The sequence below is a fragment of the Hippopotamus amphibius genome, chromosome 2 (genome assembly GCF_030028045.1).
Source record: "Hippopotamus amphibius kiboko isolate mHipAmp2 chromosome 2, mHipAmp2.hap2, whole genome shotgun sequence".
Lineage (NCBI taxonomy): Eukaryota > Metazoa > Chordata > Mammalia > Artiodactyla > Hippopotamidae > Hippopotamus > Hippopotamus amphibius.
The window spans coordinates 12,357,967-12,384,348 of record NC_080187.1 but is presented as its reverse complement, the minus strand read 5'-3'; the positions used below and the strand labels follow the sequence as shown (position 1 = coordinate 12,384,348).

General features: G+C 36.5%; 1 protein-coding gene across 5 annotated transcripts in view; it reads left to right on the top strand.

Annotated features, from left to right (window-relative positions):
- RABGAP1 (RAB GTPase activating protein 1) overlaps window positions 1–26,382 on the top strand; it is a 169,929-nt gene that overhangs the window by 33,861 nt on the left and 109,686 nt on the right. For all 5 annotated transcript variants that reach the window (XR_009051204.1, XM_057720393.1, XM_057720394.1 and 2 more), the window contains exons 3-4: window positions 24,532–24,766; window positions 25,792–25,996. Coding sequence is in view for 4 of the 5 variants with exons in the window: in XM_057720393.1 (XP_057576376.1) it covers window positions 24,532–24,766; window positions 25,792–25,996 (440 nt within the window). In the remaining variant the exon portion in view is untranslated. The remainder of the gene's footprint in view (window positions 1–24,531; window positions 24,767–25,791; window positions 25,997–26,382) is intronic.

Below are 26,382 nucleotides of genomic sequence, written 5' to 3'. Positions count from 1 at the left end.
TCCACACTAATAGAGGCAAGTCAAAAACACCAGCAACTACTACGCAACCTCCCACACCTACCAGATACTCATCTTCTGAAGATGGGGTGCCTCTCAGAGAGAAGTAAGTCATTGTCTACCCTCCCAACTTCATAGCTATAGCTCAGAGATTTTGCCTATAGTGAGAAGTGGGCCATAAAACAGCTCCTAATCACTTCCCTAAGGAACCGATTTTATTAACAACAGAGTGTAGAAAAGTTAAAGCCTAAGGGTACTCACAAAAGCAGTGGAGGTTGTGGTGAAAGGTAATTGGGAAGAGATTGTTAGATTGGTTGGACATACAGGTTTAACTGTAGGCTTGCTGGGAGAAGACCAGCTATGGTAGGGACAGATCTCAAATATTGACCTCTGGAGCTCTCCTGTCAAAGGAACCTAATTTGATTGTTTATTCTATGGAGCAGTTTATTACCTGAGTGACTTGTTGAAAACTACAGAGCAAATCAGCCACAATTAGTGGAGTTTAATAACTACATGTAGTCATAGACAGAGACAGACCATCCTGCCAAAACTACTATCCCAGGATGACTGAGGGCAAATCCAAATCACCTCAGAGGAGCAACATCAAAGGTTTACCACCATGGGAATTAGGGGAATAGAATTTACTAAAATAAGTCAGCCAGTCACTAAACAAACAAGCAAGTATTAAAAATAACAAATCCCAAAGTGTGGAGACCAGTGCCAAGAATTGGAACAACATATTATCTAAAATATCTAGTTTCGGGGCTTCCTAGGTGGCACAGTGGTTAAGAATCTGCCTGCCAGTGCAGGGGACATGGGTTCAGTTGCTGCTCCAGGAAGATCCCACATGCTGCAGAGCAGCTAAGCCCATGTGCCACAGCTATTGAGCCTACGCTTTAAAGCCCGTGAGCCACAACTATTGAGCCCATGTGCTGCAACTGCTGAAGCCCACACACCTAGAGCCCGTGCTCTGCAACAGGAGGAACGCGCGCACCACAACAAAGAGTAGCCCCCACTCACCACAACTAAAAGAAAGCCTGCACACAGAAAAAAAGACCCAACACAGCCAATAAAGTAAATAAATAAATAAATTTTAAAAAAAAGACCCAATGCAAGCAATAAATAAAAGTAAAATAAAATAAATAAATTTAAAATATCTAGTTTCTAACAAAATGAAAAACATGCAAAGAAACAAGAAAATACTATCTATACATCATTTTTATTTTTTAATCTTTTGGAATTTATTCAGTTTTATTTTTTGGCTGTGTTGGGTCTTTGTTGTTGTGCACAGGCTTTCTCTAGTTGAGATGAGCAGGGGCTACTCTTCGTTGTGGTGTGGTGGCTTCTCTTGTTGTGGAACATGGGCTCTAGGCATGTGGGCTTCAGTATTTGTGGCCTGTTGGCTCAGTGGTTGTGGTTCACAGACTTAGCTGCTCAACAGCATGTGGGATCTTCCCAGACCAGGGTCAGACCTGTGTCACCTGCGTTGGCGGGTGGATTCTTAATCACTGCACCACCAGGGAAGTCCTCCCATACATCATTTTTTAAAAGGTGGGACATACTGCTTGTGAGAGTGACATGTTGGATTTAATATGCAAACTTTGAAAGTAGCCATTATGAATATGTTCAATGAACTGAAAGAAATCATGCTTAAAGAAATAAAGGAAAGTATGATGACAATGTCAGATCAAATAGAATATGTCATTAAGGAGATAGAAATTACAAAAAAAGAACAAATGGGAATTCTGAAGTGGAAGAGCACAATAACTGAAATGAAGAATTCGCTAGAGAGGCTCAACAATAAATTTCAACTGGCAAAAGAAGAATTAATGGAAGGAAATGTCATCAAAATGTCAGTACAGGAGTTTTCTACCATCCTACCCTCAAAGCACACCAATTTAGACACTAAAGGATAAGAGTGCTTTCATGGACATCAATGAGTCCCGTGAAGAATTTCCAGCACATTGTTGGGGCAGAAACATCCAAGATTGGACCCACTGAAGACAATGAAAGGACAGTTTTATTTTATGTGCCACCAGATACTTATCTCATGATTTCTTCCATGGGGGAAAGTGAGAATGTGTGATTGAGTACCTGACTTCCCCAGCTTTGTGGTACACTGCCAAAAAGGCCCATTTCTTTCTTACTCCACCCAGAATACTGAGTCATATACTGCACAACCTGGGGGTCAACAGTTGTGCTGAAAGAACAGCAGCCAGGGTTGGGAATGGAACATATTAAAGGGATGTGGATCCTACTAACTGCTTTGGGGACTCCGTCAGGAAGCCCACCCATGAGCCACTGGGGACATCTCCCCTGCCAATCCACCAGCTGGCCCATGGACACCTCTGAGCTCCACACACCTTACCCAGACATGTCTCTACCCCATGGCTGGCTCCCTGTGCACAGCCCTGAGGGCAAGAGTGGTAAGTATGAGTCTTTGCACATGGCTAGTGAGCACGTGCAAAAAGTCAGCCTGATTCTGCGGGGTTGGAAGAAACCATACACTTGAGCACCCATCATCATCTTAGGGGAGACAAATGCAATAGAGAGCATTAACAACAGACTGGATCAAGCAGAAGAAAGTATTGTGAAGTACAAGGCAGATTATTTGAAATTATCTAGTCTGAGAACAGAAGGAAAATGAAAAGTAGTAAAGAAAGCCTGTGTGAACTATGGCATGTCACTAAAATGATCAACCTATGCATTATTGGAGTCCCAGAAGGAGATGAGAGGGAGACATAGACAGAAAGCTCATCTAGAGACGTAATGATTGAAAATTTCCCAAATTTGGGGAGGGATTTGGATATCCGAAATCATGAAGTTTATAGGTTCCCCCAACATTTCAACCCAAAGTGATCCTCTCCAAGATAGATTACAATAAAGCTTTAAAATCAAAGACAAACAGTTTCTAAAGCAGCAAGAAGGAAAAACCATCTCACATTACAAAGGAAACCCCCATATGTCTTTTAGTAGATTTCTTAGCAGAAGCCTTGCAGGCCAGAAGAGAATGGGATGATGTATTCAAAGTGCTAAAAGAAAAAAACTACTAACCAAGAATGCTTTAGTTGGCAAAGTTTGTTTTTCAGAAATGAAGGAGAGGGAATTCTATGGTGCTCCAGGGGTTAGGACTTTGTGCTTTCACTGCCAGTGGCTCGGGTTTGATCCCTGGTTGGGGAACTTAGATCCTGCAAGCCACATGACATGGACCAAAAAAAAAAAAGAAGATGATAACAGATTTCCATCTTGATCTGAAAGTAGAATGTTCCCATGAAACTTTATAAGTGGAAATGGCATATAGTGAAGAGTATCCCCTGCTTTCCGAAAGTTTGTTACACCACTTCGCTTTTACAAAAGACCTACATAAGTACAGTAATTGCTTTTTTCATGAAAGCAAAAATCCTCTTCAGGTTTCTTTCAGTTAGCGAAAACACGTACTGATGTAGGTCTTTCTAAAAGCAAAGTAGTGTAATGTAAACTTTTGGAAAGTGGGGGATACCTGTAATTCCAAAATCAATGCTGAGGGAGTTGGTCATCATTAGACCTTAAGAAAAGTGCTGAAAGGAGATCTTCAATCTGAAATGAAAGGACACTAGTAACATGAAAACATATGAAAATAGAAAACACACTGGAAAAGATAAGTATATGGTCAAAATCAGTATAGTCTAATACTGTAATATGGTGGTGTGTTAAGAAACTCTAGTATAAAAGTTAAAGAACAAAGGTATTCAAAAATAACTATAGCTACAAGGAATACATAATATAGAAAGTTAAATCGTGACATCAAAAACAAAATGAGGAAGTAAAAGGTAGATTTTTTAATTATGTGATTGAAGTTAGGTTGTTACTGTTAATATACTGTTATAATATCCTGTAAAATGTTTTATATAAACCTCATGGTAACCACAAAGTAATAACCTACAATAGATACATAAAAGGTAAAAAGAGGGGAATCAAAGTATACCACTATAGAAAATCATCAGTTCACAAGGGAAGATAGCAAGAGAGGAAAAAAGGAAGAAGCGAACTACAAAACAACCAGAAAACAATTAATAACATAATATTAGTAAGTTCTTATCTATCAGTAATTATTTTAAATGCAATTGAATTAAATTCTCCAATCAAGTGACACAGTGTTAGAATGTATTAAAAAAATAAGACCACACTATATGCTGCCTATGAGACTCATTTCAGCTTTAAGAACACAAGCAGATTCATCCATGTGTCATATGTGAAGGGATAAAAAGCTATTCCATGCAATGGAAACCAAAAGAGGGACCATTTCAAAACAGTGTATGTTAGGTCACAAAACAAATCTTAGCAAATTTAAGAAAACTGAAATCATATCAGATATCTTTTCTGACTACAGTGTTATAAAACTAGAAATCAACAGCAGGAGGAAAACTTATCTACAAATATGTGGAAGTTAAACAGCATACTCCTGACCAACCAGTGGGTCAAAGAAGAAATCAAAAGGGAAATCAGAAAACATTTTGAAAGAAACAAATGTGGAAACACAGCATATTTCACATTCCATGATTTACATGTGGAATCTAAAAAAATAAAACTCATAGAAACTGAGTAAAATGGTGGTTGCCCAGAGGTGGACAGTGGTGGTGGAAAAAATGAGGAGATGTTGGTCAAAGAGTATTTGTAGACTTCCAGTTAGGCAATGAATACGTTTTGGGGATCTCATGTACAGCATTGGGACTATGGCTAACAATACTACACTATATAGTTAAAAGTTCCTGAGATTAATCTTTTAAAATGGTACTTATGTGAGTTGATGGTTGTGTTAACTAACCATATTGTGGTAATCATTTTCCAGTATATATGTGTATGAAATCATCATGTTGTACACCTTAAACTTATACAATGTTTTATTTCAGTTGTCTCAATGAAGTTGGAATATATATATATATAAAACAAAGACCTTTTCTCAGACCTTTTATAAAAAATAAATAAAACAATATGTGAGAAGTAAACTCTTAAAAAAAAAAAAATGAACTGTTGTTACCACAATCATGAATGATCTCAAAATAGTTAAGCTGGTTGAAAGAAGCCAGACATCCCCTCCTCCTCCATAAATAAAAGCACATACTGTGTGTTCCATTTATATATAATTTTTAAAAATGAAAAACTAATCTACTCTCATAGAAAGCAGAAGAGTGGTTGCCTGGGGGGAGGGATGATGAGATGGGGAAGAAGAGTAAGAATCCAAAGGGGTACCACTACAGTGGTATGTGCATGTTATGTGTGTGTGTGTACACATATACATATATATACACTATTAAAGAAGTGTCAGCAGTACATTAGAAAGTTATTTACTAAATGCTAAAGAAAGAAGTAAGGGAGGAATAAAGGAATGAAAAATACATGATTCAGATAAATAAAAAACAAAAAGTAAAATGGCACACCTAAATTGAACTATATAATAGTAACATTAAATGTGAATGCATTAAGCAATATGATCAAAAAGTAGAAATTGTCAGCACTGGATAAAACAACATCTAGGAGACACCTTAGATTCAGAGTTATTAATAGATTTAACTTAAAGAGATGGGAAAAGATATGCAAACAGCAATCACAAGAAAACAAGTGATTATAGTGATGTTACGCAATATAGACTTTAAAACAAATGATGTTACTAGAGATGAAATGGGCTTTTTATAATCCTATGAAGGTCAGGCCACCAGAAACGTCCAAAAATGAAATATCTAATAAAGGAACTTCAAAATACATGAAGCAAAAAATGACAGATGAAGAGAGAAATAGATAATGCAACAATAATTGTTATAATACTTCCTTTCAATAATGGATTAAAAAAATAAGCACAAGACCAATATGTAAATAGACGTCAAGAACAGCACTATAAACCATTTTGACCTGACATATCTATGGAATACTCAACAACAATAATATACTTTCTTCTCAAGTACACCTAAATTATTTTAACAACCACAGCGGAATGAAATTAGAAATCAATAACAGAGGTAAAACTGAACAATTAACAAATACATTGAAGTTAAACAACATACTCCCAGATAACTTATGGGTCAACGAAGCAATTAAAAGGGAAATTAGAAAATACTTAGAGATGAATAAAAATGAAGATATACCAAAACTTATACAATATAGCTAAAATAATGCTTATAGGGAAATTTCTACCTGTAGGTTCCTATATTATGAAAGAAGGAGGAACTCAAATCAGTAACCTAATATTTTACCTTAAGACTTTGGGAAAACAAGGGCAAACTAAACCTAAAACAAGCAGAAGTAAGGAAATAAATGATTAGGATGGAAATTAATGAAACAGAAGAGAAAGCCAAGAGAGAAATCAATGAAACCAAAAGCTGGTTCTTTGAAAAGATCAACAAAATTGACGTTTTAGATTGACCAAGAGAAAAAGAGAAGATACAAATTACTAGAATCAGAAATGAAAGAGGGGTCATTGTTACCAAACTTACATAAATAGAAAGGAGTATAAAGCAGCCTTATGAACAGTAATATGCCAGTAAATTAGAGAACTTAGATTAAGTGGACAAATTTCAAGAAAAACACTAATGGAACTGATAAGTAATATGAATAGACACATAACGAGATTGAATTAGTAATAAACATATACCTGGATGACTTCACTGCTGAATTCTACCAGATGTTTAAGAATACCAGTACTTGGGGCTTCCCTGGTGGTGCAGTGGTTAAGAATCCGCCTGCTAATGCAGGGGACACGGGTTTGATCCCTGGTTCTGGAAGATCCCATGTGCTGAGGGACAGCTAAGCCCGTGCGCCACAACTACTGAGGTTGCCCTCTAGAGCCTGTGAGCCACAACTGCCGAGCCCACATGCCTCAACTACTGAAGCTCACGTGCCTAGAGCCCGTGCTCCACAACAAGAGAAGCCACCACAGTTAGAAGCCCACACACTGCAATGAAGAGTAGCCCCCCACTCGCCAGAACTAGAGAAAACCTGTGCGCAGCAACAAAGACCCAAGGAAGCCAATAAATTAATTTTTTTTTTAAAAAGGATAGTTTAAGAGATCTCTGGAATATCAAGCATACTAAAATTCACATTAAAAAAAAAAAGAATACCAGTTCTTAACACACTCCCAAAACAAATAGAAAAGGAGAGACTATTTCCTATTCATTTTATGAGGATGCTGTGCTGATGCCAAGGTTAAACAAAGATATCACAAGAAAACTACACGTCAATATCTCATAAATATGGAGACAAAATCCTCAGCAAAACACCAGCAGAATTAATTGAGCAACATATAAAAAGGATTACATACCAGGATCAAGTGGGATTAATCCCAGGAATCGAAGTTTGGTTTAATGTATTAAAATCTATTAACGTAACATACCGTATCAGTGGAATTAACAAAAACACATAATCATTTCAGTAGACACAGTGAAAGCATTTGATAAAAATTCAGTACCTTGTCATGAAAGTAAACAAATGAGGAAAACAAACTGTGAACACAGTGTCACTTCCTCAACTAGATAAATAGCAATTGTGAAAAACATACAGCTAAAATTCTTGCTGGTGAAAGAGCAGATTCTTGCCCCCTGAGTTTAGGCTCAATACATGGATATTTGTACTTACTGCCTCTGTTCAACATTGTACTTGAGGTTGTATCCAGAGCAGTTAGGCATGTAAAATTCTAAAAGACATCCATAATGGAAAGAAGGAAATAAAAATCATCTCTATTTGCAGTTGATGTGATCTTGTATGTAGAAAATTCTAAGAAATTCACTAAAATTTTTATTTTTTTAAATAGTATTGCATTTTATTTTATTTTATTTTTGGCTGTTTTGGGTCTTTATTGCTGCATGAGGGCTTTTCTCTAGTTGTGGCGAGCAGGGACTACTCTTCGTTGTGGTGTGCAGGCTTCTCAGTTCGATAGCTTCTCGTTGCAGAGCACAGGCTCTAGGCACATGGGCTTCAGTAGTTGCAGCACATGGGCTCAGTAGTTGTGGCACACGGGCCCTAGAGCACTCAAGCTTCAGTAGTTGTGGTGTGCGGGCTCAGTAGTTGTGGTGCATGGGCTTAGTTGCTCTGCAGCATGTGGAATCTTCCTAAACCAGGGATCGAACCCATGTCCCCTGCATTGGCAGGTGGATTCTTAACCACTGTGCCACCAGGGAAGTCCCCCACTAAAATTATTAAAACTTATAAGTTCAGCAAGATTGCAGGATACAAGATCATCATACAGATATAAATTTTATTTCTATACACTTGTAAGGAGCAATCTTTAATGACAATAGGAAAACAATTGCATTTATGATCACATTAAAAAGAATTAAATACTTTGCATGAAGTTTAAAAAAGTACAAATCTTATACTCTGAAATCTGCAAAGCATTGTTGAAAGAAATTAAAGAAGACCTAAATAAGTGGAAATTCATCCAGTGTTCATGCATTAGAAGACTTGTTAGGGTGGCATTATTCCTCAAATTGGTCTACACATTCAGCAAAATCCGTATCAGAATCCCAAATAACATCTTTGTAGAGGTTAACAAGCCAAATTTAAAATTCATATGGGATAGCAAGGGATCCTGAATAGCCAAAATAATGTTGAAAATAGAAAACAGAGTCACAGGACTCACACTTTGCAATTTCAAAACTTACATAGAGCAGTGGTAATCAAGACAGTGTAGTGCTGACATAATGATAGGCATGTAAATCACTGGAATATGTTTGAGAATTCAGAAATAGAACAGTGTTTCTTTGGTCAGCTGATTGAAGCAAGGGTACTAATACCATTCAATTGAGAATGGATTTTTTTTTCCCCAACAAATTGTGCTGGGACAACTGGATAGTCACATTCAAAAGAATGAAGTTGTACCCTTAGCTCATACTGTATATAAAAATTAGCTCAAAATGGAGCAAAGACCTCATTGTAAGAGCTAAAAGGTATAAAATTCTTAGGAGAAAATGGGTAAATTTTCATGACTTCAGATTTAGTGGTGGATTCTAAGATATCATACTGAAAGTGCAAACAACAAAGAAAAAAAAACAGATTTAATTGGATTGTATCAACAGTAAAATCTTTTCTACCTCAGGATACTATCAAAAAAGTGAAAAGTCAACCCACAGAATGAGAGGAAACGTTTGCAAACCATAAATTACTTGTATCTAAGATATATAAACAGCTAAGAGTTTATCAGCTACCAAATGGATACATAAAATGTGGTCTGCAATGGAATATTACTTGGTCATAGAAAGGGATGAAGTGCTGATGCATGCTACAACATACGTGAACCCTGAAGAACATTGTGTTAAGTGATAAGCAAGTCACAAACGTCCACAGATTATAGGGTTCCAGTAATATGAAATATCTAGAGTAGTCAGATCTTTAGAGGCAGAAAATAAATAAATGGATGCTTGGGGCTGGAGATATTGGGGGAAGAGAGTTGATAGCTAAAGAGGTAGGGTGTTTCTTTTTGAGGTAATGAAAATATTTTAAAATCAACTTTGGTGGTGGTTGCACATATTTGTTAATATACTCAAAACCATAGAATAGAATGTACACTTTAAATGGGTGAACTGTATGTGTAAATGTCCCAATACAAATACCTCAGAAAGCTGGGTGAAATACAATAGATAGCCTTTTAATTACATAGCTCTATCCACAAGAAAGTGAAGAAAATCCCCAAGGAACAAAAGCAAAGAGAAACTTGAAAGCCAGAGCTATACACATGTGCTGGCATTGGTCAAGATTGGGAGCGAGAGGAGCAGGCTGTTTTAGTCCTGAAAGGGAGAGATACTGTTAGCTTGGGCTAGAGAGGGAACATGTTGTGATTTGGGATATATTTTCAAGGTAGAACTGATTGGTATTAGGGTGGGATTTGAAGCAGAGAGAAGTAAAGATGCTTCCTAGATTTTGGCCTGAGCTGTTAGGTATATGGTTGTGGCATTTAGTGAAATGGGCAGGAGGTAGGAAGACCAGAATTGAGGCGGGGACAGGGGAATAAAAGTCCTGTTTAGGACATATTAAATTTGAGATGACTATTAGATGTCCATTTTTTGATGTCAGGTAGTTAGTTACATGTATGAGATTGATGTTCAGGAGAGATTGGTGGCTGACATCGACAGTATATAGATGGTATTCAAAGCTATGGGATTAGATGAAGCAACAAGGAAAAAGCAATAAATAACATAGAAGGGAATCCCCATAAAGTTACCAGCTGATTTTTCTGCAGAAACTGCAGACCAGAAGGGAGTAGCACGATATATTTAAAGTGAAGAAAGGGAAAAACCTATAACCAAGAACACTCTACGCAGCAAGGCTCTCACTCAGATTTGACAGAGAAATCAAAAGCTTTACAGACAAGCAAAAGCTAAAAGAATTCTACACCACAAAACCAGCTTTACAGTAAATGCTAAAGGAAATTCTCAGGCGGAAAAGAAAAGGCCAAAACTGGAAACAAGAAAATTATGAAATGGGAATGCTCACCAGTAAAGGCAAACATACAGTAAAGGTAGGAAATCATTCACACACAAATATGATATCTAAACCAGTAATCATGAAAGGAGGAGAGTACAAATGCAGGATATTTAAAATGTAAATATTCGAAATTGAGATCAGCAACTTAAAACAATCATGTGTATATAGACTGCTGTATCAAAGCTATGAGACTAGATGAGATCACACATAGAGTGAATATAGATACTAGAAACATGAGTGATCAGAGTTGATTCTTGGGGTACTTTAGCATTTAGAGATTGGGATGAAGGAAACCACCAGAGAAGACTGGGAAGAAATTACTAGTGATATATAAGGAAAGCTAGCAGGTTGGAAGGCCTTGGAAGAGACATGAAGAAAGTGTTTTGAGAAAGTGAGAGTAACCAAGTATGTTAGATTTTTCTGAGAGGTTGCTTTAGATGGTGACTGATAAATAAAAGGGAGGCAAAAATAAGAGGGATCCTAGGAGTGTTTTTTGTTTGTTTTCAAAAAGAAAGATGAGAGCATTAGCAGCATAATTGTGGGTTGCGTAGTAAATGGAGGTGAGAAAGAAATGCCAGTGAGTACAGACAACTGTTTCAAGGATTTTTACTAAAAAAGAGGAGCTGAAAAATGGAGTGGTACCTGAAGGGTGATGTGGATTCCAGTGAGGGATTTTAAGATATTTATATACTGATGAGAATTATTCAGTAAAGAGGGAGGCATTGCTACTACAAAGTAAGAGCAAAATCTTTGATTCAATTAGGGAAAAGGGTTTCCTGTGTGTAAGTGGAGGGGTTAGCTAGGAACAGTTTCTGAAATAGGAAGATAGCATAAGCAAGTACAGATGCAAATAGACCAGTCTTCTCTCGTTTTGGATTTGTTCCACTTGAAAATTTTCCTGTTAATTTTTGAAGTACTGTTTGACTTACTCTTCCTGTTTCTAATTTGATGAACCATCTTTGGTAAATGGGAAGGAACCTTAGGGCTCCTCCTGAGAACTTTTTGCTTGCACTCTCATCTGTCCTGTTCACCAAAAGGGGATAATTCTGTTTTGTAGACCAGGAAATTGAGCAACAAGTTTTCCAAATTTAAAATGTGTCCTCTATGTATTTCCATGTAATTTCAGTACATCTACACAGCATATTGGTTTGTTGGCTATAGAACTAGTAAGTGAAGATAAAAAATTATTGTTAAATCTGTGAGATCTATCATCAGAAGAAGGTATAATAGGGTAACTACAAATGTGTTGTCTGTCACTCTTCCACCTCGAAAGTTCTAATTGAGAGTTTTGTTGAATATTCAGTTGACAGCTAGTAATCTAGCAACTACTTTTAGGCACTAAGGATAAGAACTCATTTTTGGAAACATGACTTAGAAAACCTAAAAATGTCTCAATACAAAATACTTAGGAAAGCTGGATGAAATATAACAAATACCCTTTTAATTGTATAGCTGTATTCACAAAAATGTAAAGAAAATCCCCAAGGAACAAAAGCAAAGAGGGAACTGAAAGCCAGAACTATATGTGTGAGCTGACATTGGGCCTGCTATGGGGAAATTTGTTGTTCTTTAAAACCAGTGGACTTGGGTTTTGATAGCTAAATTAGGTAAGAGAGAAGGCCTGGGATTTTATAGAGATAGGTTTTGGAACTGAGATTTCCTTATAAAGCATCCTCAGGGTATACATCCTAACTTGAAAGGATATACTTGGGAAAAAAAAATAATAACCTGCCTACAGTCACAGGAAAAAAAATAAGGAAGCTTCTATGTTTTACCTTGGACACTGATTTGCAGGGGAGTCTTGTTGAGAATTTGTACCCGTAGGTCTGCCTTCGTGTGTGTTTGGGGTTTGAATTTATACTACCTTCATGTTTCTGGGTTAATAATATTCTTGGGGCACCTGACAGAATCAGTTATAAGACTATGGACGGACATGCTTGCCACCAGGCTCCGTAGTATTCCCAGATAACTCTGATAAAGAATAGTGCACAATCCAAAATTTACAAAGGACAATTCACCATGAGCAAGGGTTAGTGAACCCCAGTAAGATCAAATCTCACCAAAACTTTGGCATTTGAATTATTAGCTGTAACCTTAAAGTGGGTATGATTAAAATGACTGAAGATTTAAAGAAAATTTTGGAAACATTAGAAAAGAACAAAATTGAAAAAGATTTTAATATACCAAGCAAACTAAAAATAAAACTTCTACAAGTGAAAATTAGACCCAGTAAAATTAAAGGTGCAACAGACATGTTACCTGCAAAATGAGTCTGAGGAAATTACTCAGAAAATAGCATTCAAAGATGATAAAATATGAAAAAGCAATTAAGAAACGTGGAGACTAGAATGGGAAGGACCAACATGTATCTATATGTTCCTTAAGGATCAAATGCGGGAGGGGCAATTCCCTGGTGGTCCAGTGGTTAGAACTCTGCTCTTCCACTGCAGAGGTCACGGGTTTGATCCCTGGTCAGGGAACTAAGATCCTGCATGCCGTGAAGTGCTGTCAAAGAATAAAAAATAGAAAATAAAATAAAAAATAAATAGAATGAGGGAGAAGGAAATTGGTATAATAGCTGAATATTTTCCAAAACTGATAAAGGATATAAGTCTTAAAAAAACAGAATGAGTCCCAACCAGGATGACGGTGAAACTGCAGAACATCACAGCCAAAGAGTAGTTCTTAAAAGGCTGAATGAGAATCAAGATGAATAGGACATTGTTCATGTCCTCAAGATGCTTGTAGCTTAGGGTAGATGATAGTTGTTAAAAATATTGCAATCATTTCTGCTAGTCTTTGCTTTGTAACAGACTAACTCAGAACTCAGTAGCTTGAAAAACTATTATTTCTCATGATTTTGTTGGTTGACTGGGCAATTTTGCTGTCTTGCTTGGGCTCATACTTCATTCAGCTGGTGCGTTGGCTAGGGACTGGGCTTGACTGTGTCTCTCTTTCCATGTGGTTTTCAACTTAGGCTTCTTCACAGCATGGTAGTCTTAGGGCAGACATGAAAGCTGTAAGGCCTCTTTTAAGGCTAAGGCTTATAAGTTACGTGGTGTCATTACTACCATGTTTTTTTGTAGAAAAGCAAGTCACAAGGCCAGCCCAGATTCATGGGTTTAGAGAAATAGATGCTACCTCTTGATGGAGGAGCTGTAGAGATTTTGTGGCCATATTTGATTTTCAACATCAGTATAATTAGATCATTGCTATGATAGAGGATGCTATAGAACAGAGCAGGTAGAAACTTAGCTTGGGTGGCGGGGGGGGAGGAGTCAGGGAAAGCTTCTTGGAGAGGATAATGGTTTAGTTAAGCCCTTTAAAGGAAAACTTTAGGTGATGGTGTAGTTATATTTAAAAAAACAGGTATTTTTCTTTATGAAGTGTTTGACAACTCAACTCACAGCAAAACCTGAGAATTTTTCATAAATTCAGAACATGTTGCATTTTCTCTACTTTGCTCCTCTGGTATAGGAATCTTAGACCCTTCAGCTCTTAGCCAAAGATACTCTTTAAATGTTGGTTGGGAGTACATTGATGAGATAGTACTTCTGAGGCAGAAAGTTCAGTTAGATAATTTTTTTAAGCTTTTTAATCTTTGTAGAGTTTTCTTGAAAAATCCCACTGACATTATTTTGGTTGGAAAAAAGTTGCCAAGTTTTATTAAAATAATTAGCAGATACAGAAGTCACTCCTTCTCACTTAGTACAACCTAAACTAATCTTCTGACTCAGTTTCTGAAATTGTTTTAGTTAGTTGATCTTGTCCTCTAAAATGCAGATCTTTTATTCAAGCAAAGTTACTGAACCATAACACACAATTTAATTAAGGGGATCAGAGTGGTGGGGGGGGAGACACTTAAGTAAATATGTCATGACAAAATCATCAAGTGCTAGAATATAGATATGAGCAGAACTACATGAGAATGTAATTGTTGTCTGAAGAAGAAAAGAAAGGTTTTCATAGCATAGGTAGCAATTCAGCAGAGCCTTAAAGAGTGATTAAGAATTTCCCAAAGAAGAGAGTCTGTGACATGTGGAAAGATCAGGAGGCTTGAAAGAGCCTGGAGTCAGGACCACTGCATGCAGTAGAATTGAATATGCTTGTTTTTCTTTTTCTCCCAAGATGCAAACAGCCTTCTTGTCATTTTTTTCTCTAATTATAAAAATAATGTATGCTTAGAAGGAAATTACCTCAACATAATAAAAGCCATATATGAGAAACCAAAAGACAATATCGTTCTAAATGGTGAAAAACTGAAAGAATTCCCTCTAAGAACAGGAACAAGACAAGGGTGCCCATTCTCACCATTATTATTCAACATAGTTTTGGAAGTTTTAGCCACAGCAATCAGAGAAGAAAATGAAATAAAAGGAATCCAGATTGGAAAAGAAGAAGTAAAATTGTCACTCTTTGCAGATGACATGATATTATACATAGAAAACCCTAAAGATTCTACCAGAAAACAGCTAGCACTAATCAATTAATTTAGTAAAGTAGCAGGATACCAAATTAATGCACAGAAATCTCTTGCATTCCTATACACTAACAACGAAAAAGCAGAAAGAGAAATTAAGGAAATTCTCCCATTTACCATTGCAACAAAAAGAATAAAATACCTAGGAATAAACTTGCCTAAGGAGGCAAAAGACCTGTATGCAGAAAACTATAAGACACTGATGAAAGAAATCCAAGATGATACAAAGAGATGGAGGGACATACCATGTTCTTGGATTGGAAGCATCAACATTGTGAAAATGACTGTACTACCCAAAGCAATTTACAGATTCAATGCAATCCCTATCAAATTACCAACGGCATTTTCCACAGAACTAGAACAAGAAATCTTACAATCTGTATGGAAACGCAAAAGACCCCGAGTAGCCAAAGGAATCTTAAGAAGGAAAGACGGCGTTGGTGGAATTAGGCTTCGTGACTTCAAACTATACTACAAGGCCACAGTGATCAAGACAGTATGGTACTGGCACAAAAATAGAAAGATCAATGGAACAGAATAGAGAACCCAGAGGTAAACCCAGGCATATATGGGCACCTTATCTTTGACAAAGGAGGCAAGAATATACAGTGGAAAAAAGACAGCCTCTTTAATAAGTGGTGCTGGGAAAATTGGACAGCTGCATGTAAAAGAATGAAATTAGAACACTTCCTGACGCCATACACAAAAATAAACTCCAAATGGATTCAAGACCTACATGTAAGGCCAGACACTATAAAACTCCTAGAGGAAACCATAGGCAGAACACTCTATGACATACATCAAAGCAAGATCCTTTGTGACCCACATCCTACAGTAATGGAAATAAAACCAAGAATAAACAGATGGGACCTAATGAAACTTAAAAGCTTTTGCACAGCAAAAGAAACCATAAGCAAGAAAAGAAGACAACCCTCAGAATGGGAGAAAATATTTGCCAACAAAGCAACGGACAAAGGATTAATCTCCAAAATATACAAGCAGCTCATGCAGCTTAATACCAAAGAAGCAAATAACCCAATCCACAGATGGGTGGAAGACCTAAATAGACATTTCTCCAAAGAAGACATACAGAAGGGCAACAAACACATGAAAAGATGCTCAGCATCACTAATCATTTGAGAAATGCAAGTCAAAGCGGCAATGAGGTTATCACCTCACACTGGTCAGAATAGCTATCATCACAAAATCTAGAAACAACAAATGTTGGAGAGGGTGTGGAGAAAAGGGAACTCTCCTGCACTGTTGGTGGGAATGTAAATTGGCACAGCCACTATGGAAAACAGTTTGGGAGGTTCCTTAAAAACTAAGAATAGAACTACCATATGACCCAGTAATCCCACTCCTGGGCATATACCCAGAGAAAACCATAATCCAAAAAGAAACATGTACCATAATTTTCATTGCAGCACTATTTACAATAGCCAGGACATGGAAGCAACCTAAATGCCCATCAACAGATGAATGGATAAAGAAGCCGTGGCACATATATACAATGGAATATTACTCAGCCATAAAAAGGAATGAGATGGAGCTATATGTAATGAGGTGGATAGACCTAGAATCTATCATACAGAGTGAAGTAAGCCATAAGGAGAAAAACAAATACTGTATGCTAACTCATATATACGGAATCTTAAAAAAAAAAAAAAAATGGTACTGATGAACCTAGTGACAGGGCAAGAATAAGGATGCAGATGCAAAGAATGGACTGGAGGACATGGGGTTGGGGGGAAGCGGGGGGCAAAGGGGAAGCTGGGATGAAGTGAGAGAGTAGCATAGCCATATATACACTACCAACTGTAAAATAGATAGCTAGTGGGAAGTTGCTGTATGACAAAGGGAGATCAACTTGATGATGGGTGATACCTTAGAGGGCCAGGACAGGGAGGGTAGGAGGGAGTCATGGGAGGGAGGGGATATGCGGATATATGTATAAATACAGCTGATTCACTGTGGTGTAGCTCAAAAGCTGGTACAAGAGTGTAAAGCAATTATATTCCAATAAAGAGCTAAAAAAAAAAGTATCAGTGGAAGAAGTTCAACAGTTAATGTACATCTGAGCCTGATTTTGTGAACAGACAGATTTTACAGCATACGTCTTTAATATGTAAAATGTAAAGGGGTGAAAAAGATAAAACCTTCTCCAAAATGCCAAAAAAAAAAAAAAAAAAAAAAAAAAAAAAGCTTGATTTAGAAAATCCAGACAAGGAAAGTAGGTAAAACCTAGGCATAATCCCATTATTTAGCAAAACATTCATAAGTATTTTGGGTCCTTCTTCAGTTGACTTTTAAAGATGAGTTCACAAGGCTCTGTTCCTTTCCCTTCCCTTTCTAAATTAACATTAGTAATTCCTAATGGTAATTTTAGTTTGTTTTTCTGGTCTTTCCTTTATATAGTAAGAGAAAGAGATGGATAATCAGAACAACTGCAGTTTATAAATGAGGCTCAAAGTGCTTTAGAGATTTGTTAAAGATCACAGAAAGAATATTTGAGTGGACTTGAGATTAGTTACTATACTTTCCAGTATCTGAATTGGACTTCTGGTTCTTTTGTGCCTTGCTTTCTGATAAGACTGAGATTTATATACTTGTTTTGAAATGGTTCAGCTCTTACCCTGAAGCTGAGCAGAATTATTTAGTTTGAACTATTTTCATTTGTATTTTCACTGCAGTATGACACAAGTAATGGAAACTGTAGATCATCAGGAATTTGTCTTATAATTTTTTGATTGTCTATGGATTTTTCTAGCACACACTTTCTTTTTTTTTTTTTTTTTTTTTTTTTTGGCTGTGTTGGGTCTTCATTGCTGCGCATGGGCTTTCTCTAGTTGCAGCAAGAGGGGGCTACTCTTCATTGCAGTGCGCGGACTTCTGACTTATTGCAGAGCGTGGGCTCTATGCACGCGGGCTCAGTAGCTGTGGAGCGTGGGCTTAGTTGCTCTGAGGCATGTGGGATCTTCCCAGTCTAGGGATTGAGCCTGTGTACCCTGCATTGGCAGGCAGTTTCTTAACCACTGTGCCACCAGGGAAGTCCTTTCTCGAAGACATAAAATCTCTACTGGAAAAGCACCTTTAAACTGCAAAAAGTAACTTTGTATAACTGGCAAATCAAGTAGAGCATAGTTGGTATTGTTGCAGTGAAGGGAAGCAGGAACTATAAGTTACAAGTAGAAAATTAAGACCAGGAAATGACTCTGGATATTGCCTTTGGAATGTTTTGTCCTTTGGTTCCATAAATGTGGTTTTGCTCTCAAGGAAATAGACTTGTAGCCAATTCTGCCATTTAAGTTATTACCTTTATTTGATATTATTTAGAAAGGACAGATGTTATTCCAGTAATGCTGCTTTTGCATATAAACAGTGGTTGTGTTCTTAGTTTTCTTTCGACCAAGGAAAGTGGAAGAGCTACTTTTTTTAAAGTTATTATTTGATTTTTTTTTAACTTCACCTCCAGTAGGTGGACCAAGGTTTATTTAGAAATAGCTGAAAGTTGGGTAGGGAGATACTAATTATATGCTTAGTAGTTGGCAGGTACTGTGATGTGAGAAATGAGACAGTCCCTGTAAAAATCATGATTCAGTGCCTGCCTCTAAGGTAAATAATGTGCCCAGTGATCATATTATTGAATCATTGAACCATGACAATCTTGTGAGATAGGTATTAACATTCTCATTTTAGAGATGAGATAGTTGTGGCTCCCAGAGGTTAATTTGCCCGCAGCCAACAGTGTTAGTGTCAGAGGCATGTCCCCAACTCAGATCTGTCTTATTGTGGAGTCCAAGTAGGACTACTAAGTACAGTTGCATAGGCTACACTCTGCAGTTCCTGGGGGTGCTGTTCACAATAGTCTGTGATGTGAATGGTGGCCCCTGGAGTTGGGTCACAAGCCAGCTCTGATTCCAGTTGTGTCTTTTTGTTATTGTTTTACTACTCTACTTGTTAAGTAGAATTATGAGTAAGTCATTCACTGAGCAGTCTCTGTCCTTGCAAACATTCATGTGTGTGTTTGGCTACTTAATGTTTTTTTCCTCTCAGTTCACTGTTTTAAAGAACTCTCCCCTCCTCTTAAAGACTACATGGAGATGAACACAAATCTAAATATTAGTTGTATTATCCATACATATCTGCTTTGCTTTTTTTATTTTTATATTTGGGCTAAATTAAGTTAGAAGTCTTTTTTGGACCTCAAAATAAAGATAATTGTGTTTTGTAGCATGCTTTTTGGTCTGCCCAGTAGTCTTATGGTAAATGTTAAACCTGAATGACACTCATAATAAAAGGAAATGGTATTTTTTTGGTTTACTTTTAAGTAGGTAACAAAGCTAAAATAAATCATTCAGATTTTCTTTTCTAACACTAAACCAAAATCTATGGAATACCCAGTATCCAAATTAGATAAAATAATATTTGGCTTTTATTCTTGGCATTGATAAAATTCAGTTCATTAAATACTTATTGTAGATATATTCTGTACCCGAAGCTGCCGGAAGCTTTGGGAATATAAAGATGATTTAAGAAACAGTCTTTGCTGTCTAATAATGCCAAGTCCGGTTGAAGAGTGCCACTGAGCAAATATTCTCTAAAACAAGTAGAATACTAGAATAAACATATATGCTAATATTATGGTGGCACTCCCTAAGGAGGGAGTGATTAAACGCCGTATATCAGGTGTAAGATCTCCGAGAGAAGGTAAGAGAATTTAAGCTTGGTCTTTAAGAGTAGAAAGGCAAAGGAGAGGAGGGCTTTCCAGGAAAGGGAACAGTTTGTGCAGAGTCTAGATGTTTGAAAGTTTACGGTGTGTCTTGGGGAATTTGAGTACTTTGATGTGACTGATAAAAGAGATGGAAAAGTAAACTGGGTGGAGTTGTGGGAAACTCATAGAACATAGTAATGAATTTGGGCATTATCTTGTGGACATTGAGGAAACATGAAAGGGTATAAAAATAAGGCAGTGTTTGATCAGAACTAAGATTTGCAATTGTAACTCAAATGGCCACATGAATGATAGATCAGAGGGGAGAGAGAAAGAAGGCAGGGAAACTGCTACCTTTCCAGCAGACTCACATAAAATGAAAGTTCCTATGGTGTTAGCTATGCAGAGAGATAGAAGGAAAAGAAAGCACACTTGAGCAAGGATCAGTAGGATTTGTGAGTAGTTTGGGAATTAGAAGAGTGAAGGATGTCTATACTCCTTCATTTGGTCACTGAGTGGGAAGTAGTGCAATTCATTGATTTTAAAAGATACAGAAAGAGGATTAGAGTTAAGTTTTGACACGGTAAGTTTGGAGTATCTAGCTGAAGGTGTCTGTCCAATAGACAGAGAGGGGTTGTAGATGTATGTTAGGGATTGTTCATATTGTTGGGAGTAGATGAAATGGCACAGGAGAATCTGTAAAATGAAGTTATTGCCAAAAACAGAACCCTAGACGAACACCCTTTGAGGGGCATGTAGGGAAAAGGAACAGTTGTGTTCTCAAATTGCATCTTTCATAGAAACGACATTTTTTCTATTTAAAAAAAATGGCCTTTTTAAAAAGCAGTTTTAGATTCACAGCAAAATTGAGAGGAAGGTACAGAGATTTCCCATATAACTCCTGCCCCCACACATGCATAGCTTCTCCCACTATCAATATCCCCTTTTTAGTGTAAGTCAAGTCTATTGAGGTAAAATTTACACACAGTAAAATACAGCCCTTTTAAGTATACAGTTCTATGAACTTTAATGAGTGTAAACTCTTAGTAATCACCACGACCTCCACAAGCAAGATACAGAATATTTTCATTACTCCAAAAAGTCCCTTTATAGTTTTTTTTAGTCCGTCATCTTTCCCCTTCCCAGCCTCTGTCAATCAGTGATCTAATTTCTGTCTCTCTAGTTTTGCCTTTTCCAGAATGCCATGTAAATTGAATCATACAGTATATAGCCTTTTGTGTCCACTTCTTTTATTTAGAATAATGCTTTTGAGATTTATCCATGTTATTTTGGTATCAGTAATTCATTCCTTTTTATTGCTGAGTGGTATTCCATTGTATAGCTATATGGCAGTTTGTTTATCCATTCACCAGTTGGTAAACATTTACTTTGTATTCAGTTTTTGGCAATTACGAATAATGCTGCTATAAACATTGACAGACAGGTCTTTGTGTAGACATTTATTTTTCTTGGGTAAACACCTAGGAGTGAGTCATAGATAAGTGTATGTTTAACTTTATAAAATTTACATAAAGTGACTGTACCATTTTGTATTCCCACCAGCAATGTATGAGAGATTTTCCTTACTACACATTCTTGTCAGCCCTTGGTATTGTCAGGATTGTTTTGTTTTGTTTTTAATTTTAGCCATTCTTATAGGTATATATTGGCATCCTGTTGTGGTTTCAGTTTCCCTAAAGGTTAATGATACTCAGTTTCTTTCAAATGCTTATTTGCGTTGTCATATTTGGTGAAATGCCCTTTTTTTTCTAATTGGGTTGCTTGTTTTATTACTGAGTTGTAAGAATTCTGTGTGTATTTTGGATATAATTTTTTCATCAGACATGTAGAATATTTTCTTGAAGTCTGTGGCTTGTCTTTTCATTCTCTGAACAGTGTCTTTTGAGCAGCAGTTTCTAGTTTAATAAAGTGCATTTCATTTTTTTCTTTTATGCATACTTTTTGTGTCCTAAGAAATCTTTTTGTCCCAGGATCACAAAGACTTTCTTCTATGTTTTCTTCCATAAATACTGTAGTTTTAGGATTTACATTTAGATCTGCAAACCATTTTGCATTAATTTTGTATGAAATGTAAAGAGATTGATGTTTTTGCATATGTATGATGTCAAGTTAATTGTTTCAGCACCATTTGTTTTATTACCTTTCTCTGTTGAATTATCTGGCCAATTTTGTTGAAACCAATTGGCCAATGTATGTGTGGGTCTGTTTCTGGATTCTGTTTATTTTGTTGGTCTATGTATCTGTCCTTTCACTAATACAAGTGCCTTGATTACTTTACCAGCAATCACATTATAGAGATGATTGTGGTATCTGTTAGGAATGCTGTTGGCAGCAAGGAACAGAAAATCCTGCTAATAATGAGTTTATTTTTGTTTTGATAAGAAGTCAGAGATAAGCAGTTGCTGGTTTAAGCTGTTCATTTATAGGAGGGGTTAGCAATCTGTAGCCTGCTGGCCTAAGCTGGCCTGCCACCTGTTTTGTAAATCATCTGTGGAGGTTCTTAAAAATGCATATGCCAAGGCTTTGTCTCTGAGACTGATTTAGTTGCTAGGGTAGGAGTTGAGGGGATAGAGTGAGGATCAGGTATTTTAATTTTAACATGCTCCCTACTGATATTGTCAATTGTGTCTTGTAGTCACGATTAAGAACCATTAACTAAGGTTGGTTCTTAGAGTGTGGTCCCCAGGCTAGCAGCATCACCATCTCCTGGAAACTTTTTAAAAATTCACATTATCAGGCACATCCCAGCCTTACTGAATAGGAATTCTATTAGGGCCCAACAGATTGTGCTTTAACAAGTTTTCCAGGTGATTCTGATGTATGCCAGTTTGAGAACCTTGAAAGGCATTGCTGAATATTTCCCAGGTAAGTCTAGGGAAGATTAATTGACTGTCTTAAAACAAAAAACTTAATTGAGATAAGTATTAATTTTTGTCATGGATAGTTAAGTTTGAAATTGGATTGAAGGTGCACAAATGATATAACATGGTAAGTGTTGAGTACTATATTGGACCTAATTATTCAAGGCATAAGTTAGGTTCCTATTTTTAAGCAGCTTTTAAAAATCAACATTTTTGTGTGTGTGCATTACTTTTTCCTACCCTTTAAGGAACAGTTGAAGAAATAGAAGCAGTTCTTACATTTATAGATTTTATAAACAAGGGAAGAATGCAAGACAAACATGTATAAACAAAAGATAAACATAAACATGTTTCTTTCAGGATTTGTGATATATTTTCTGAATATACTATAATGGACACCTATCCAAAAGAAAACTTGAGTTTATTTACCCTATATACCAAAGAAAAAACAGTACCTCATAGCATGTAAAATGTCTTCAGTTTAGTTTGCTCTTTATTGATAGCCTTCCCATTTATAATTACTGATTGCTTAAACATGGAATCTAATATCTTTTCTTCATCTGTTTTTAGGGAGCTGTAACTATCCTACTTATGTTGTTTCTCCTTGCCCTTGGAAAATTGTTTAGGTTCAATTAGGCTATCTTTTATTTACTGCAGGTGATACAGTATTTCTTATCCAGTTCTGAAAAAATAAGAGGTTAATTGGAACTAAGCTCTAGTTTATTTTTTAAGTGCTTAAAAAACTTTTGAAAGAACTTCTGAAAAAGGAAGTTTGATTGCACTTGCGTAGGATCAGCCATAATAAAGAGTTAATATTATTTGACTGAATTGTAGTTCCAATAGCAGTAACTCTGAATATAAAAGGAATTTCACAACAACAAATGCTGTCATTGAAGCCAGAGACTGAACACCTCTCTGGCCCTTATTCCCAAGGCAAGAATAGCTGACATGTTAGAATTTCCTTGGGAAAATATAGCAAAAAAGACTTAAAGACTGTATCTCACTCATAGTTTACATCCAAAGGGACTTGAATTTTATAGAGTTACAAAAGATGTTTAAACTGGATTCCTTGGTACCTCTGTTATTGGAATTTTGCTTCCTAACTTGTGCCTTAATCTTACTGGGAAGACCTCACTGTATTTAACAATCTCATAGCCCCACCCATTTTAACTTTTTGTCAGGTTTTGGTCTTCAGAAACCCTCTTAAATCAGCACACTTTTTTCCCTCATGATTTCCTTTTCCTAAATTAATTCTCTTGTTAATTTTTCTAGTATTTCTTGAATAAGCATTTAGTGACAGTACTGGGTTTTGTCACTTGTGGTTTTCCTTAGCATTGGGCGGTCTCCACTTGATTTAGCACTTGTTTACTTCCTTGTTGAGCAACTAATAATAAACCATCATGACTCTAGAAAAATACTTGACATAGAAATGGAGTGCTTCAGGGTCATTTTATACATGCATCTCCCCAGCTTTTTTCAAGTGTCTCAGAACTTTAAGAACTGTTTATGTCAGAGATGTCTCCCTCAGAAATGCAGGAGACTTACTTATAGCAACGATGGTAAAATGCATGTGATGATTTATTACCTAATAAGTATGTTTCTACTGATAATTTTTGAAAGCAAACACATTTTCCCTTTTCCTTAGGGATAAGAGAAGCTTCTCCTCTTAATAAGCTTTATTTCTCACCAGACAAGTAAAATTACAAATATTTTGGTTGTTGTTAGTTCAGAACACTGTAGAAAACTTTTAATAAAATTGACAGACTGTCACATATATTTCTGGGTATTAGTCTCAAATTCGCTGTACACATTTTCATGAAAAATTGTATGAATTGAGAGAGCAGCTACAGCTCTTATTTATTGCAGATCTTATTCTATATTTTTTAAAAAACGTTCAGAAGATATCTGTATATCAAAAGAATTGCTGATGATATTATCTAGATGTGGACCCAATTTAATCAGTAGTGGCGTCTCTTTCTTTGCTGATTGCATATATTTGTGACCCTTAGATTATAGGGAATGGAAGTGAACAGCAGCTGCAAAAAGAGCTAGCAGATGTGCTGATGGATCCTCCAGTGGACGACCAGCCAGGGGACAAGGAGCTTGTGGAAAGGTCACAACTGGATGGCGAAGGAGATGGGCCTCTTTCTAATCAGCTCTCAGCTTCATCCACCATTAACCCTGTGTCATTAGTAGGGCTCCAGAAACCAGAGATGAGCCTGCCAGTGAAACCTGGACAAGGAGGTTAGGATTGCTGCATTGCTTGCATAGCTGAAGGTTATTGTTTTTAATATTTGAGTGTCCATTCTGTACTAGGTTTGATTCAGAGCAAGTAAAAACCATTATCTGTATTCTTTAGAATCTTCAGATTCTAGATGCAGGGGGATGTGAGAGGAGTAAATATATGTACCATTCTGATTTCCCTTTAAATGTATGTCATTTTTTAAAAAATTTTTATTGGGATAGAGTTGATTTAACAATGTTGATTTCATTTCAGGTGTACGGCAAAGTGAATCAGTTATACATACACATATGTCCACTCTAAATGTATGTCATTTATATCAAAGAAAGAGAAACAGTAGTTATATGACATTGAGGGAGTCTTAGAGTATTTAAAGATTTTTTTTCATGAAAGAAGGAATTTGAATATGGTGTTGGAGAAATAGAGGAATAATGCTTGGTGAAGAGATGTTTGCATGTATAGCTTGGTGGAAATAGTTGTCCGGTTGAAAAAAGGGATATGAAAGACATAGCAAGTAAGGAGGAAAAGGGCAGTTACAAAGGCTCATTGGGGAAAGTAGCATGTTAAAACTGTAAATGTTTATTGGAAAAGGGAAAGCAAGGGGACTGAGAGAACAGGCTAAAGTAACTAAGATGATGAATGAGAGAAATAATTATAACAGAGCAGATCAGAAAGAAGACAGAGATAGGATTTTTCGTGGTGGTAAAATACTAAATTATTTTTGACCTAAATGTAAATTATAAAGTCAAAACAAATTAGAAGAGTCAGAAAGCTAAATCAGATCTGAATCTCAGGTCACCTTTTAGATTTGGGATTGAGACTACAGCCATACCTAAAAATTGTAGCGTTGGTGGCAGAGTTCTGGTGTGAGATTTCTGGCTTTGATGGGCATTTCTTCTGGAGCAATGGCATGTTATCTCATTAGTATTTAATTTTAGAACTTAAATATAACTTGTAGATTTTTACTTGGTATTCATGCCAACAAAATTCAAAATGAAAATAATCACCTTCTTATTGTTTCTTTCAGATTCTGAAGGGTCAAGCCCTTTCACACCAGCGGCTGATGAGGACAGTGTAGTTTTCAGTAAACTAACTTATTTAGGCTGTGCCTCAGTAAATGCTCCCAGGAGTGAAGTGGAAGCCTTAAGGATGATGTCCATCTTAAGGGGCCAGTGTCAGATTTCACTAGACGTAACCCTGTCTGTGCCGAATGTATCCGAAGGAACTGTGAGGTAAGACCAGCTTCTTGAAGTGTTTGTATTCAATAACATTTGATCAGATTTCTGACCTGTAGTTTCAGAAAGAAGCAATAGTGAACAAAATATGTCATTATTTTATTCATGTAATGTTTAATTCATCTGGCACTTAGTTGTCATTTCTTCCAAGGATTGTGACCTTTATGCAAAATAGTCACTCGTTTGAGCAGTTTTTATACTCTTCCCCACCCCATTCTGTGTAGCACATTAGAAATTTAAATGTCTTGGGGATTATTGAAATATGTTGACTTAAGAGTCTGCCTAACAATTTATATTTTTCATGTGCCCCCAATACAAATACTAGCTTGGCATATTAGTTCAATATGAGATTTCATGCTGACTTTGGAAATTACAGAAACCTG